The sequence below is a fragment of the Physella acuta genome, unplaced genomic scaffold (assembly GCF_028476545.2).
Source record: "Physella acuta isolate Inbredline_101_S28 unplaced genomic scaffold, ASM2847654v3 ptg000775l, whole genome shotgun sequence".
Lineage (NCBI taxonomy): Eukaryota > Metazoa > Mollusca > Gastropoda > Physidae > Physella > Physella acuta.
The window spans coordinates 72523-86963 of record NW_026732293.1 but is presented as its reverse complement, the minus strand read 5'-3'; the positions used below and the strand labels follow the sequence as shown (position 1 = coordinate 86963).

Genomic DNA, 14441 nt, shown 5'->3' with positions numbered 1-14441 from the left:
ATAAGTAGAAAGAAGGCACTGCAAAAAACAAAATAACCAGTTAAAAATCTTTTTATTACAGGTTTTGTCTTATTATAACACTTGTATAAAAACAAAAAGAATATGTAATTTCATATTTTTAAAGCAGATAACTTTAAAGAAAGAAAGATGTTTTTACTTTTGTTAGATAAAGTAATTCTGGATTTTCAAAGTATTTAATTAATATTTCAAATACGTACAGAATTATAAGCCAATTAAAAAAAAAACCAACACTATACACACACTATACTATTATCATAAAGTTCCCTTTTTGAACCTGACAGCCCATGGGGCAAGTGATGTTGAGTTCCCATATTTCTGTTATCTGCATATTGAAAGGATTACTTAAATTTTTTTCATTATGCTGTTGCTAGTGCTAGAAAATTTTGAAAGCTTGGATTAAAAAGTTTACACAGCTGAAGTTTTAAAATAATTTTTTTAAGTTTCTTGTGATGTGTGTTTCTTAAAAAGAGTACAGTACACCAGTTTCAAAAAAGCATAACTTGAAATCTAATTTGCACAAGATGCAGCAGCTAGCATGTTCATGATGAATTCATTCTTACCATATGGCACAGTTGTTTATTATAAATAGTAAAGAATAATAAACTTCAAACACCTAGATTTTTAAAAATTAATTAAGCTAAAATGTTTGCTTGCAGTTTATCAGCCTGTTACAAAATGTATGTATAATTATTAATTAATTTGAAGATAGAAAATGATTGTGCAGTGTCTGATGTTTTTTCTTTCTCTGTTGATATTTAACTTACAATTCACTTTTGCAATTTCACAAGCTTTACTATACAGGTCTATATACCTACTTGATATTATTTTTATTACAAATAAATGTTTGAGCTGTGTCATGACATTATAACATTAACATGTCGCATACATATACATTTATACAAGGCTACAAGTTATAAATATTTTTAAAAATCTGGACACAATCAATAGTTTTTCAATCAGCTATAACAACATACTCCAAGTAAATCAATATCACAGATAATGACACTTTAACCCAAACAATAACACTAAAGGTACAAAATTTATTAGTGATACCAGTGTATGTAAAGCAGGACAAAGTGCCGAACTTGGAACTATGGAGGAAAGCTAGGCAGGAGCCTATAGGTGTGCAAATAAGAAGGAGGAAGTGGCGCTGGGTGGGTCACACACTGCAAAAGGCTCACACAAATGTTACACGCCAAGTGCTTGAGTGGAACCCCCAGGGAAAGCGGAAGAGAGGGCGCCCAAGACAGACCTGGAGGCGGAGTCTTCTTGAAGAACTGAAGCCAACAGGGATGTCTTGGGAGATGTCAAAATTAATAGCCGAGGATAGGAAGAAATGGAAGGAAATGGTGGAAGCCCTATGCTCCATAAGGAGCAAAGAGGACTAAGTCAAGTAAGTCAAGTGTATGTAAAATATGGCTAATCGCTGAGAGACATTTAAAATTGTATATTTATGATAATAGAGTGAAAATAAAATTTAAAAAGCAGGCATAAAATTAAATATATCCTTGAGAATTGCTGAAAACTGCTCAGTTTTTGGATACAAACTCCGCCACATGAATTCAACAAAATATGAACCTAACTGGTTGCGAGCAGTGCCACGCTGTCTTTTATTACGTTGTTTTGCACTGCCCCATAACTCATCAACTGTTTGAGAGTGACATCTACTGTCAGGGTCAACAAAATTATATTTGTGATTGTTTATGAAATGTTCATAACCAGCATCTCGTAATTCAATTGTCTCATACGCTTTCCAGCAATCAGAAGAAATAGTACTTTCATCTGCAACATTTTCCACAATAGCAGCCATTAAAGTTTTAACTGAACAATCAGGAATTACAATAAGAAAACACTCCTTCGTTTCTCGACATAGTCCACCAAAAACATTCTGTGGCATAAGATCACGTTCAACATTTTTTCCTTGGGGGAAAATTATTTCGTCTATTTCAACAACTTTGCTGCTTCCACCAATTTTAACTTTAGGACGTGATATCAAGGCATTAGCACATATTTCACGCATATATTTGTTCCAGTCCACAGTTGAATTATGGTTCATTTGCAACTGCAGTTCACAAAAATCAACTGATGTTAATTCTTGGCACCACAAGTAAATAAATCGAACTGCTGTAAGAAATGGAATTCGTGATCCATCAAACCAAGTGTTAGTGCGTAATCCTTTTTTTTGCCTACATTTTCTACAGCGCCAAGAAGGGGCTTTGGTACCTGTTGTATTTAAGCTTAATTTCATCTGATGATTATTTGTACAAAGCCTTTCTTTATGGATAATTCCTTTATCTTGAAAAAATTTAATGGCAGCCTCTTCATCAACTGGTAACTGCCAGATTGTAAAATCCATCTCAATGTTATTCTTACTTAGAGTAGTTCTAGCTTTAGATATCTAGATCTACTTGTGTAAAGTACTAAAATAACATCAACAAAAACAGCTGTAGGCTACTGCTGACTGTCAGTCACTGTTGTACTGCTACATTCAACATTCGCTAAGAGTAAAGAAAGAGTAACAGTAAAGAGTAAAGAAAGACTAAGTCACTAATGACTAAAGTTTACAAAGCATCACAACAATAATGAATGTATCGATTATAGAATATTTGAAGGGGATCTAGAATCTAGATCTAGACTACATGTTTGTAAAAATGGAGCTATCCTAAATATTACTAAATAATAATATCGTAGGTCTAGTAATGAGAAATGAAACAACGAATAGATAATACTACTTCCGCTACAAACCGGAAGGTTCGTCATTCGTCCTTTACCATTCAGCTCTGAACATAACAAACGTTTAAGAAATGATTTCGTTGCCCAAAAATACGATTGTTCAAGCTGTAACCAAAGCTGTTCCTAGAGGTAACCTAGCGTCTGTTGGTTTACCAGCAATTACAGCACAGCCTAAAATAACTGTTGAACAGCCCCCCAAAAAGCTCACAAGTTATACTCTTTCAAAATGTTTGTCATGGAATCCCACCAGTGCGAGCGTTTCTATGGGAGGTGAGTTTCTTGCACTAGCTGGATCTAGTCAACTAGTACTAGTGTACTGCACTATGTCACTATACTATACTAGTTACTATAGTATTAAGACTAAGTAAATGCTATTTTGTAACCAAGTTTCTTCCAGGCGTCTTTTTTTTTTTGGGGGGGGGGGGGGGGGGGGAGGGGCTTGAGGCTCTGCCCAAAATGAATTTTAGATAGGCCTAGAAAATGTGTATTTTATTATTTTTTACCAGTGTCCCGTCCCCCTGAAAATTTCAAGTGTTGTGTCTGCCGATGTCACACAAGAGAATAGTCCCTAAACCTGCTCCACCCAGCATTTCATTTAATTTGCTGGGAAACATGTTAATTGTTATGGGTGCCACTTTTCAGGGATATTCCGGATTAGCCAAATTTGAGCTATTTCTCAGTTCTTGGTTTGCAGTTTAAAAAAAATAATTTAGGGCCATTTTGAATTCGAAAATTTTGGCATTCTAGAAATCATTTCTATTATCAAGACTCAGCTGGATTTTTAAAGCTCTTTCCAGCATTCACACAATATTCACTGCAGTGTAAAGCTAGAATTAAATTAATCATTGTTGTAACATCATTTGTTGCACTGTTACTTTCATTTTCTTGATAAACAGAATCAGCGTAATATAAAATTTAACATTTGAATGCTGTAAACTATGCACTACAATGTACATTTCTACCACTTTTTACGGTTCAGGCCTACTAAAATAAATTTTAATATATTTCTATTACTATTTTCTATATTTCCTGAGATTACTGTCACTATATAACAAAATATTCGCAACATTAGTTTTATGACTCAAAAGAAAGATTGTAAATATGACTTCATGACATTGGAGGATGGGAATTTTAGAAAAAGAGAATCAGTATATCTTGCCAGAGTAGTTGTGTTTTCATTCATAGTGTTAAGTGAAGATCTTAAAAAAGCTTAAACAAAAAATTCTTGAGCTTGTATTCTTTGGATCTGAGTTAATTTTCACTCTGCTGCTGTATATCATACACTAGTTATTTACAATGTATTCATTTTATATATGTAATATTATTCTTTTTAGGCACCCAACAAGTTCGTTTGGCTCATACAGATGTGAAAGTCCCAGATTTTTCTGCCTACAGACGAGAACAGGTTAAAAGAGCTGATGTGAAAACTGAGGATTCTGATGCAACTCGCAAACTGACATCTTATTTGGTTGTTGGAGGTAGTTCTTTATTTGAATTTATGCTCAATGATTATACTTGCAGAAACTAATAAAAGTATAATAAATTTTATGTATAAATTCTTAATTAGCTAATTTGGGGCATTATTTTAATTATACTTTTTCTTTTTTACTTTCAGCTGGTGCAGTTACATGTGTATACAGTGCCAAGGCCATTGTCCGTGGTATTGTATCTAACCTTAGTCCAGCAGCTGATGTTGTAGCCATGTCAAAGGTGGAGATCAAACTTGGAGACATACCAGAAGGACGTAATGTCACAATGAAATGGAGAGGCAAACCCCTGTTTGTGAGACACAGAACTGATGAAGAAATTGAAAAGGAAGCAGCTGTTAATATTTCTGAGCTTCGAGATCCCCAGGCTGATTCAGAAAGGACAAAAAATCCCAAGTTCCTTATTCTTGTTGGTGTTTGCACACACTTAGGTAACTATTTTAAATTTTCAATGTAGAGCATAAAATAGCTTGTTACTTTTTAGTTGAGATAGTTAGGGATAATACATGGGAAGCATTTATGACAAAAGGGAAAGGGTTTTTTTAAACTGTTTATGTAAAATAACTAAGATTTTGTAATTTTTTAAAGCTTACTTTAAAGTTGTATATTTTGTTAAATTATTTTCTTTAAGCATCTTAAATTATTAAAAATTTTGCCTATATATAACCCACAAGTCTCAACTCCACCTCATTATACATGTAACTATTTCCAGACAGACAAAAATTTTCATTTTTAAGTGGCCAATTAATGTGTTTTATATTTGTAGCCTATTCTTCAACATATCTGATCCATTTTAGGTTGTGTACCAATTGCTGATGCTGGGGACTATGGAGGCTACTATTGCCCATGTCATGGTTCTCACTATGATGGCTCTGGAAGAATCAGGAAAGGCCCAGCTCCTTTAAATTTAGAAGTTCCTTATTATGAGTTCTTAGATGATACCACTGTTGTTGTAGGTTGATTGTTGTACAGATTCATTAGATTGAGGTATCTCAAGATAAATGTTCAAAATCACCCAAAAACAGATATTGTAATGTAAAAATAGAATAAACTACTTCAAAAATTAATAATTTAAAATTTGACAGCTGATCGTGGCATGTGTGTCAAGATGCAATGTACGGGGCAAAGTTATACCTTGTTTAAGAACTCTTGACATAAAGGTGTGGTAAACATGAAGTTTATTTAATTGAATACCTGTATACAAAATTTAATGTGCTTGGATTAAATAAATGATACATGAATATTTTCTTCTTTATTTTTCATTCATCTCTTATAGTAATTCAATAGCAACATAAACTTTTGATATACAATTACAATAACAAAAAACAATATAATACAAGTAAAATTTTAATGAGCTTATATTACAGATGAGATCATTACAAATTAAGTGTTAAAATTTTTCAACTAGAGCTAGTATCCTTTCTCTCTCAGCTTCTTTAGCTGTGGGATCTTTAGCATCGCCTATGTTTCCTGCATACTCTGGAGATAAGAGAAACAACCAAGTAAATGCTCTGCTGGTAAAAAATCTAATATTTTATGCCAGAGAAATTCGGAAAACAATTCACCTCTCATTATGCCCTTTATAACTTTAACAGAACCACCTCGCATGTTGAGAATCTGCATTATTCTTGTGTGAACCTTTAGGGCAAGAGTAACGAATTAGCAAAATAAAGCAAACAATATATTGCAGAAATGTATGCTTAATAACTCAGAAAATAAAGTAGTGCTTGCCATAATCCACCATTAATTATTTAGCGAGCAAATTGACACTATTTTGCTCTCGAATCATTAGTTGAAATAATTTCATGGGTTTGCAGAGGACATAAGCAATACACTTACAGATGGTGCTCCACTAGCTGAGGCCTCCAACATAATATAGTCAATCAGCTGCAGAGTAAACAAGCCAGAGTCCAAACGTTTCAGATAGAACTCGTCTTCCATGTCCTCATCCAAATTGTCTCCACTTTGTTTTAATCTCTGTTGAGATTCATCAGAAATTGTATCAACGTTGACGTAAACTTAACCAATAAGTTAAAATTATTAAAAAAAAGTTCCATCACTCATGTAAAATCAAAGGTTATCCTTCTAAGAATAGTATAAAAATATCTCACCATTTTCTCACGTTCTATTTGATCATCACATTGACGCACTTTATCCAAATACTTGAAGTGCAATTCCAAAAGTCTTTCAACCTGAAGATTATTTTTAGTATTAGCTCGATTTAAGCATTAGCATAACACTTTAGGAAGAAGTAAAAGTGATTAAAAAAAAAAGACGTCACCTTTTCATGATCATTTTCAGTAAATTTTAACAAAAGCCTCTGTCGTGGTGTACTCTGGCAATTTCTAAGCATGGATGCTATTATGGAACATATGTGCTCTGAAAAACAGATTAAAGAAAGTAAAATTTTGAAAAGAAATTTTTTTCCCCTTTAAATTGTAAAAACATTGGTAGCTCAAATGCCAACCCTTTTACTAAGTCTAAGGAATGAAATTGGTTTAATTTAAATACAAAAATTAAGAGAATTTTTAGTTTTCAGCAGTAGTAAAATATAATGGTATATTGATGATATACAAGTTTTAATTTTCACATTATACCAAGAGAATTTCTCAACAGAATGCCATAAAAACACACTTCATACCTTCCAACTCATCAGGTGCTGGGCCAGTTCTAGTCTGTTTTGGTGTTTTCATAAATAATGGAAATACACTCCGAAGCCCTAATATTTCAACAAATTTTTGACAGTTATCTAACCCTTCAATACCAGTCATTGCATGGTTTAATACTTTGATGGCACTGTTGCGTGACAACTTTTTCTCTCTGTTAGGAGTAATAATTTAAATATTTGGAATGAAATTTTAAATATTAATATTACAATCAAAAACATTTTAAAATTATCTCTTCAAAGTATTGGCACTGCTCTTTATCTCTGACAATGAAGACCAGGTGAAACAGATGAAGTAGTCTTGACTTTTTCTGATATATCAGAAAATAAGTCAGATGCCTATAATAGCTGAGTGGACAGGGATGTATTATATTGTTGAGCTCATTTACTGAATTCAATACTTTCAGTCATGACCTCTGCCATCCCACAAAGACATGAAACGCTAACATTAAATGACCCAGATATTTCATATTCTGTTTTAATGCTAAAAGTTAGAATCAATGTTTTCACAGGTATTCACATGTGGGGGCATTTTAAAAACTCTAAAAAAAAAAAAAGCAAAATATGCCCAGTCCTTGAGATGTACAAAGAGTTCTGGGTTTTTCTTTTGTTCAATAAATTTACATTCTATTACAATGTTAATATTCTGTATCAATGCTATACCTTAGCATCAAGTTCATCAGCTGCAGCCCTTCTCCTCGGAGGAATCTTGCTCTGTTTGCAGGATATGCCAGTGCAGAGCACATCGAATTAAACAAGTTCTCCATAAGCTCAATTTCATCTTTATTACTAGGGTCATGCTTCTTAAATGTCTGCAAAACCACAATAAAATGTTATGTTCATTCATTTACATTTTGTTTAATGAGCATGTTACAATTTTATTTTTTTTGGAAAAAAAAAGCGTAAACTTCTATTTGAATTTAATATTTAAAAATTAGGGAAAAGATCTTACAGCAAGCTGTTGCAACAAAATGTCAATACCGTCAAGCTCTCCTAAAAGCTGTCTGTTTTCTGCAATATTCAAAAATTATAAAACATATTATAAAACAACAAAAGAAGCTTATGTAAGTAAATTGTTAACCATTGTAGATTTACACTAGCTATAGTAAAATATAATTTATAACTATTTGAGCTGTAACTGACCACCTAAAAAAAAAAAATCAGAATTTTTTCCCCTTGCCGGTATACAAAACAAAGGTAGATTTAAGTAAAAATAATAAATTTAAAAGAAATAGGCCTACTGTAAATTAAAATTGAATTTTTTAAATCATTACAATTTTACATATCTGACTATGAAATCTATTTTAATCCCTTTTACTGTGACATAGTTAAGTCAAAATATCAATTAGCAATAAATGTATTTAAGTGAAAAAAATCAATTAAAATTCATTTCATGGATAAGATTCTAAATTAGAATAGATGATTCTAATTTGAAAATGCTTATTCCAACCTTCAGTGTCTTGCAATAATATAGCAATAATTTCACTACTGTACAACTTGTTCTGATCAAAAGGACGTTTCATCTAGAAAAACAAAAAAAAAATTAAAATGATTGTTCTTATAAAGGTAAAAAGATTTGTCAAAGAAAACAGCAATCATTTAAAAAATGCTTTTTAATCATAAGATTTGTAATATATAAAATAATAAATCAGTTCCTTAAATAATCATAAAACAGTTGATAAAGAATAAAAATTATTTTATTTACTCTCAGTCTTTTTAGGAGCCATTGCAGCAAGCCCTGCTGTGCAGCTTCTGAACACATCTCTGGCTTAAAATCTGTCATATTCTCAATGATTGCTGAACACAAATAATTAATATATGAATTTAACAGGGGCTAACAGCAAATATGAAACAAGATGTACTACTATTATGTGCAGATTAACTAATTTCTATGCAAACACTAAATGTAATTAATGCATACAGTACACACAAAAAAACTTAGATAACCAACTAACCAAATTTTTTATGATTATTAGATTTAAAATAGAAAGTTAATTGTGAAATTATATACACTTGCAACTAATAAAATATACATGATATCAGTCTATAGAATAAAATTAGCTTTTAACTGCATGAAAATGAGCTCTCCCTCACCAAGGCTGTTATGTACTCCTTCAAATTCCTCCTTCACATTCTCATCCAGTCTCTCCAAGTTATTTACTAGTACAGCAACCACTTGACCTTCAAGCTATAAATTAAACACAGAAATCTATCTACCTAGCTCATGTTATATTGGAACTGCTTGCAAGACACATTTTACATTTTGCTATGTTAAATTAGAATACTTTACTAGGAATAAACAAAACAACACAGAGACCATGTTTATAATAATAAAACTTTATCATTGATAAATATTGATAAACTAAAAACAAACGATATTAATAAACCTAAGAACACTAAAATTTAATAACTTACTAAAGCATCAATTAAAACAGAGGCAGTATCTTCATTTTCATTCAGTATGTCAGGGTCAGTTAGTTCTTGTAACAGGTCTATTACAGCAATAGAAATGTCTAAAACAAAAAATTAAAACCATTTCAAAGTTAAGTTTGCTGAAGTACTCCAATACCTTCAGTAATTTTGTATTATAAAACAGAAAGTGTTAATACATTTATTATGTCATTAAAAAAATGTCACTTTGAATTTAAGAATGATTTACAGTAGCTAAAACTGACTTTACCAGTATTTTCATGAGCAATTAATTGCAGCAAAGACTGAATACAGCGTAAATCAACCAGAATTTGATAATACTCAGGGACTGTTGCCATGACATGCATTTCATGAATTGTCTCATTAAGTTCAATTTCTGACTCCATGAATCTGCAAACACAGTAAATAGTGATTAATGTGATGAGATGCCAGGAAAGCTCTTGTCAGAAGCTTATGTCCCAGGAGAGGAGACAGGCTAACCTAACCTAATGTTTGAATTGTTTCATTTTTCAAATATATTAATAGTAAAGTCTGACGTGAAAAACAATAATAATAATAAACATTAATATATGTTCCAAAATCTGTTATTTACTAGCTCCCTAATCTAGTTGTTGGAGTGACCACACATTGTACTAGCAGCAAGTTTAAATAAACACCATAAAAAATATTATGAAATAATCTAACTTTTCTGGTAAATCTGGGAACTTAATTCTCATCTCTTGATTTTTATACACACGTTTCTCAAACTGTAGCAGCAGCTTTTTAAAACTTGTTTCATCCATAGCCTCAGCCTATAAAATAAATAAAAAGCAATTGATTAGACTTTTTCCTAATCAATAAAATAATCATGTCAACTTTAACTTTTGAGGGTTTTATTTAAAAAAAAACTTAATCTTACATCCGGTTCAGCCTCTATCATTTGTCTGATTTTCTCTTTTTCTTCCTCTGTCATTTGATCTTTGTCCAAATTAGAATTGTATGGATCAGCCCGTCTTTTCTTTCTTCTGTAGTCATCATCATCATCATCTTTTAATCTTTTGTGCTTCGAATCAAATGTTGGCTTTTCTGGCTAAAAAAAAGAAGCTTAATCTTTAAATACAAGCACTAGATGATAACTACATTATTAAACAGCAAGTCTGTAGTTGAGAAATAAAGAAATTACAGGAAGGGTAGGGGAAGGAAGAGGAGGGGAGAGAAGTGCAAAACTTTAATATTTTTTTAAGGCATGGGGGTAAATGTAAAAAAAAAACGTTATCAGAAAGTGTAGGTTTGGTTCCCCTGAGTAAGATGCTACCTGGTCCATCCAGCTAGTGGTGAGAATGTCAAAGCAACTTGGCTAATGCTAACAATGCAATACATTCATATACAAAATATATAAATATAAAAGGTTTGTATAGGAAAAGAAGTTCCAGGACTAACTCTAATAAAAATCTGAAAATTAACAGCTTGCTAAAAAATACTTGTCTATTTATTGGCACCAATGGGTTGGACTCTTAAAATATTTTTAAAACCCTGTTCATTATTATAAAAACAAGCCATTATAAAAACGATTATGGTGTGGTTTTGTATGACTTAAGTCCAAAAACCCCCAAATAATGTGTGTCTTCTAGTGTCCCAAGGCAAATGCAAACTAAGTCAGAAAATTGGGGTCAACATAAATGAAATCATACCATCAATCTTCTATTCCATTAAGTACTTGATGGTTAAAAGAAAAGATTTATAGTAGTTAACTAATTCAGTAACAGAAACTGCCAGTCTATAACATATTTAGTTAATCCAACTTATTTTCAAAAGGGCAGTATCTTTGGTAAGACCATTCTCCATTGCATGTGGTCCAAGGCAAAATGACTATAAGTGGTTGTGTTTAGAATGAACTAGATTTATAATTTATTTTATCGAGTATTAGGCCTAATAAAACAAAAGAGCAATTTAAAAAATTATTATCAATGCATGAATATCAGTAAGATTTTCAGGAGAGAAAGACCTTGAAATTCTTCACTTACTAGCCATTGAAATAAAATAATCAATTGACTAAACCAAAAAGAGTCAAGGGAAAGGTATGCACATAGGAAGCAATATATGATAAGACTATCAGCAAAATAACATAAAGTTTAAAGCATACTTTTAATATGATTTCATTTTGTTAAGATGCTTATCAATCCTAGTAACTTTTAGAGATAATATGTCAAGTTATATTAACAATTTAAAAAAAAAAAAATGACAAATTCACTTATGAAAAACTAAACACATGCCTAGTATTCTTTTTTTTAATCTATGCTGATGAAAATAGGCTGACTTTAACTTGGGAGTTCTTTTATTTTTTAGTAAAAATTACTTTGGACAGAAAGTAAATATGTGTGTAACTGACTATGCATACTAGAATCTAGATCTATATAATAATTGTTTTTGGGTACTTTATTGCACCAGTTTTAAATTTTCATCAAGAGGGGTTGGAAGCAAGTGTTTTTACTGATATGGCAATATTGAGATAAGAGCCATTTTAAAACCAAAGGTAAACATAACAATGGACCAAACAAGTGACACATACACACATGCACGATGATAGAGACAAAATGTAGCTTCCTAATTCCTTGAATAAATAAGCTACGACTATTCACAGTTCACTATGAATAGCCCTCAGAAGGTTATTTGTACACAGACTGATCAGTGTAAAGTATTTTTTCTGTGATTCTGTAAGTCTACTATTTATGCAATATGTATTGTTATGTAGGTCTAATGGGTTCAGATCTAACCTAATCCCCAAAACTATACCTAACCTCTAAACCTAAAAAAGTTCAACAAACAGTCTTTTATTTACAAGTAAAATAGAAACAAAAAAGCAAAATAAAAACTCTGAGCCAAAAGGATTAGAACCCACACTGTGAAAGCAGTATGCCTGAAGCACAACCACCAGAGTTATATGTCAGCTTTTGTTATTTGTATGAGGTTTGAGCTTAGAAAATAATATAGAAAGGAAATCGATGCTTTCAAAAGACAAAAACATGTAAGCTGATGTGTCACTTCTTTTTAGACTCTCTGACCTGGCGGGACTCTGGGCAGGTGAAGTAGAATTCACCTGTTTCTCTGACCTTAGCATAAGGGATAGTGTGGTCAGCATCATGCTCTGCCAAATTTTTTTTTTTATAAGACAAAAAAAATGTTGACTGAGGTGTGAAGTCTTTTTAGATGTGGTGGTCTCCCTTTTTGTGATGATGTGTGACATTGGGGAGAGGGAGGGGGAAAAATAAAAATCATGACATCATTTATGAATGACACCTAAACCCATGGTTATCCAAAGGATGATTGGTGGTCTAGTAAATTAAAAAAAAATAATATGATTGAATTGTTGGTTGCCTAAAAATAGCAAACTGGGAATAGAGTGTAAAGGCTATCTGTATTGAATTGCAAATATTAATTATTAATAGACTCTCAATGGATTTTTGAAAGCTGTTGACTACTGAAAATGATTATGTAATATGTGTAAAGTATGTGTTATTTCTTTGAGTCTAGTAAAACAAGTAACTAGTTGAACTAGTTGCTAAGTCCTAGTAATACTAAAGTCGTCTAAAGTACTAAGTAAGTAGGTCTTACTAAGTAGGCCTATATACTATATTTATAATATAGGCCTAATAATTATATTAAGGCTAGGCCTATATGATAGCCTATATATATTATATTTGTACATAATAGCAATAGCTAGGCTACTCTTTTTATATTTATTTTATAACTTAATCATTAACTTATTATATAGGCCTAATTTGAAGAAATTTGAATTTTTATGAGACTAACTACTATGGTTAATTTAAGTTAATAGTTTTATGTTTAGAAGTTAAGACTATTGTAGGACTGGGAGTAAAAGCACGATATAGCGTCGGTTATTATTCCGGAACTGTACAGCAGTAAAAAACAGTAAAACCATGGCGTAGTCTGACGAGCCGTTCCGGAAACCACCGGAAATACTGTAAACCATAATTTATTTGCCGCCATATTATTTTTAATTCACAAGACAATGTTTAAAAATGTGCAAGGATTGATTTTAGTTGCATTTTAAACACTGTTTTTCTAATTATTTTGTATTTCTAATTATTTTAAGTGTATGTGCTAATTATTGCTGCTACTAAACGTTATTCTACCTCTTCTTACTACTTTTATCTTTACTAACAGAACTAGAGCTAGATCTAGTTGTCGCAAATCTTCTGCAGGTTTTTTCTGTGTTTCTTAAAAAAACGTTAATTACCACACTCGGCTTTATTAATAATATTTAGATTTACTAATTGTTGCTAATTTTTTTGTCAGTTAAACATTAAATTTATAAATTAAGTTAAAACTTTAATTTAATGCACTTGACTTTATTTTTCTTTCAACTGTCAAATAAACTATGGTTTAAGTAAAGTTTAAGTTACAACAGTAACGAATGTTACCGAAACTCAACAAACATTAGCCTACTTTACATTACCCAATAATTTCCGACGCTATATCGTGATTTTACAGGACTTGGGTTGGGATAGGATTATTAACAATTGACAGAGCGTAGATGCTAGAGAGGCAGAGGAGATTAGGATTCTAGCAGGGGAGAGGGGGGGGGGGATGACTACTCGACAACTTGGGTTTTGAAAAATGTTTAGAAAATTGTATAAAGCTGCACTAGTTTAGTATAGTGTTACGTCCTTTGCAGAAAACTAACGAAAATCTAGTAAGTGAATTTGTGATACGGTAGATAGATTCTATATTAAATATTAAAATGGTAAAAGTATGGGTTTAGTTAATTTAAGTGTTCTTGTAAATTAAAACCTTAAACGAAAGTAGCTCTTCGACATCCATGTTGACAAACGTTCTATGGAAGCAGTTCCAGCACTTTTTAATCTGCGAAATATAAAGCCAAAATATTTTTTGCAATTAAAAAAAATGTTGATTAATTGCAATAAATAAATAAGATATTCACATGCGTGTTAAAATTAATAGATATAGTTTTTATATCTGACTTAATATTTCCCCCAACATGTAAGAGTACATTAGTTTAGCTTATAAAACTAAGGCGTAGGCCATTGTGGTATTCAACAACCATGCACAGGTCTATCAAGTCACATGAACAAACTTAACCAATC

The 14441-nt window shown here is 31.7% G+C and overlaps 3 protein-coding genes across 4 annotated transcripts; 1 reads left to right on the top strand and 2 right to left on the bottom strand.

Annotated features, from left to right (window-relative positions):
* Nucleotides 1–1498: 1498 nt before the first annotated feature.
* Nucleotides 1499–2377, bottom strand: LOC131950655 (male abnormal protein mab-31). The gene has a single exon (XM_059312870.1). The coding sequence runs from the start codon at nucleotides 2375–2377 to the stop codon at nucleotides 1499–1501; it is 879 nt and encodes a 292-aa protein (XP_059168853.1).
* A 379-nt stretch (nucleotides 2378–2756) lies between these two features.
* LOC131950661 (cytochrome b-c1 complex subunit Rieske, mitochondrial-like) lies at nucleotides 2757–5484 on the top strand. Its single transcript, XM_059312876.1, has 4 exons — nucleotides 2757–3024; nucleotides 4089–4232; nucleotides 4370–4672; nucleotides 5039–5484. The coding sequence occupies exons 1-4, from the start codon at nucleotides 2826–2828 to the stop codon at nucleotides 5200–5202; spliced, it is 810 nt and encodes a 269-aa protein (XP_059168859.1). The 5' UTR covers nucleotides 2757–2825; the 3' UTR covers nucleotides 5203–5484.
* An 88-nt stretch (nucleotides 5485–5572) lies between these two features.
* On the bottom strand, nucleotides 5573–14366 carry LOC131950659 (beta-catenin-like protein 1). Of its 2 annotated transcripts, none has more exons than XM_059312875.1 (17): nucleotides 14348–14366; nucleotides 14128–14199; nucleotides 10235–10405; nucleotides 10021–10127; nucleotides 9587–9726; nucleotides 9322–9419; nucleotides 9001–9094; nucleotides 8612–8703; nucleotides 8357–8429; nucleotides 7859–7917; nucleotides 7570–7718; nucleotides 6883–7061; nucleotides 6523–6620; nucleotides 6353–6433; nucleotides 6081–6218; nucleotides 5807–5879; nucleotides 5573–5720 (listed from the first exon to the last, which is right to left on the bottom strand). In XM_059312875.1, the coding sequence occupies exons 2-17, from the start codon at nucleotides 14155–14157 to the stop codon at nucleotides 5632–5634; spliced, it is 1671 nt and encodes a 556-aa protein (XP_059168858.1). In that variant the 5' UTR covers nucleotides 14158–14199; nucleotides 14348–14366; the 3' UTR covers nucleotides 5573–5631. The 2 variants fall into 2 exon arrangements, with proteins under 2 accessions (XP_059168858.1, XP_059168857.1); XM_059312874.1 differs by lacking the exon at nucleotides 14348–14366 and adding an exon at nucleotides 14319–14337.
* Between the last annotated feature and the right edge of the window lie 75 nt (nucleotides 14367–14441).

Excerpts from the sequence above, each read along its gene's own strand:
- LOC131950655 (XM_059312870.1), bottom strand. The coding sequence starts at position 2,377 with ATGGATTTTACAATCTGGCAGTTACCAGTTGATGAAGAGGCTGCCATT.
- LOC131950661 (XM_059312876.1), top strand. The coding sequence starts at position 2,826 with ATGATTTCGTTGCCCAAAAATACGATTGTTCAAGCTGTAACCAAAGCT. Across the intron at positions 4,233-4,369 it reads ATCTTATTTGGTTGTTGGAG|CTGGTGCAGTTACATGTGTA; the intron begins GTAGTTCTTTAT and ends TTTTACTTTCAG. Across the intron at positions 4,673-5,038 it reads TGGTGTTTGCACACACTTAG|GTTGTGTACCAATTGCTGAT; the intron begins GTAACTATTTTA and ends GATCCATTTTAG.
- LOC131950659 (XM_059312875.1), bottom strand. The coding sequence starts at position 14,157 with ATGGATGTCGAAGAGCTACTTTCGTTTAAG. Across the intron at positions 9,727-10,020 it reads TTCCCAGATTTACCAGAAAA|ATTCATGGAGTCAGAAATTG; the intron begins GTTAGATTATTT and ends CTGTGTTTGCAG. Across the intron at positions 5,721-5,806 it reads TATAAAGGGCATAATGAGAG|AGTATGCAGGAAACATAGGC; the intron begins GTGAATTGTTTT and ends TCTTATCTCCAG.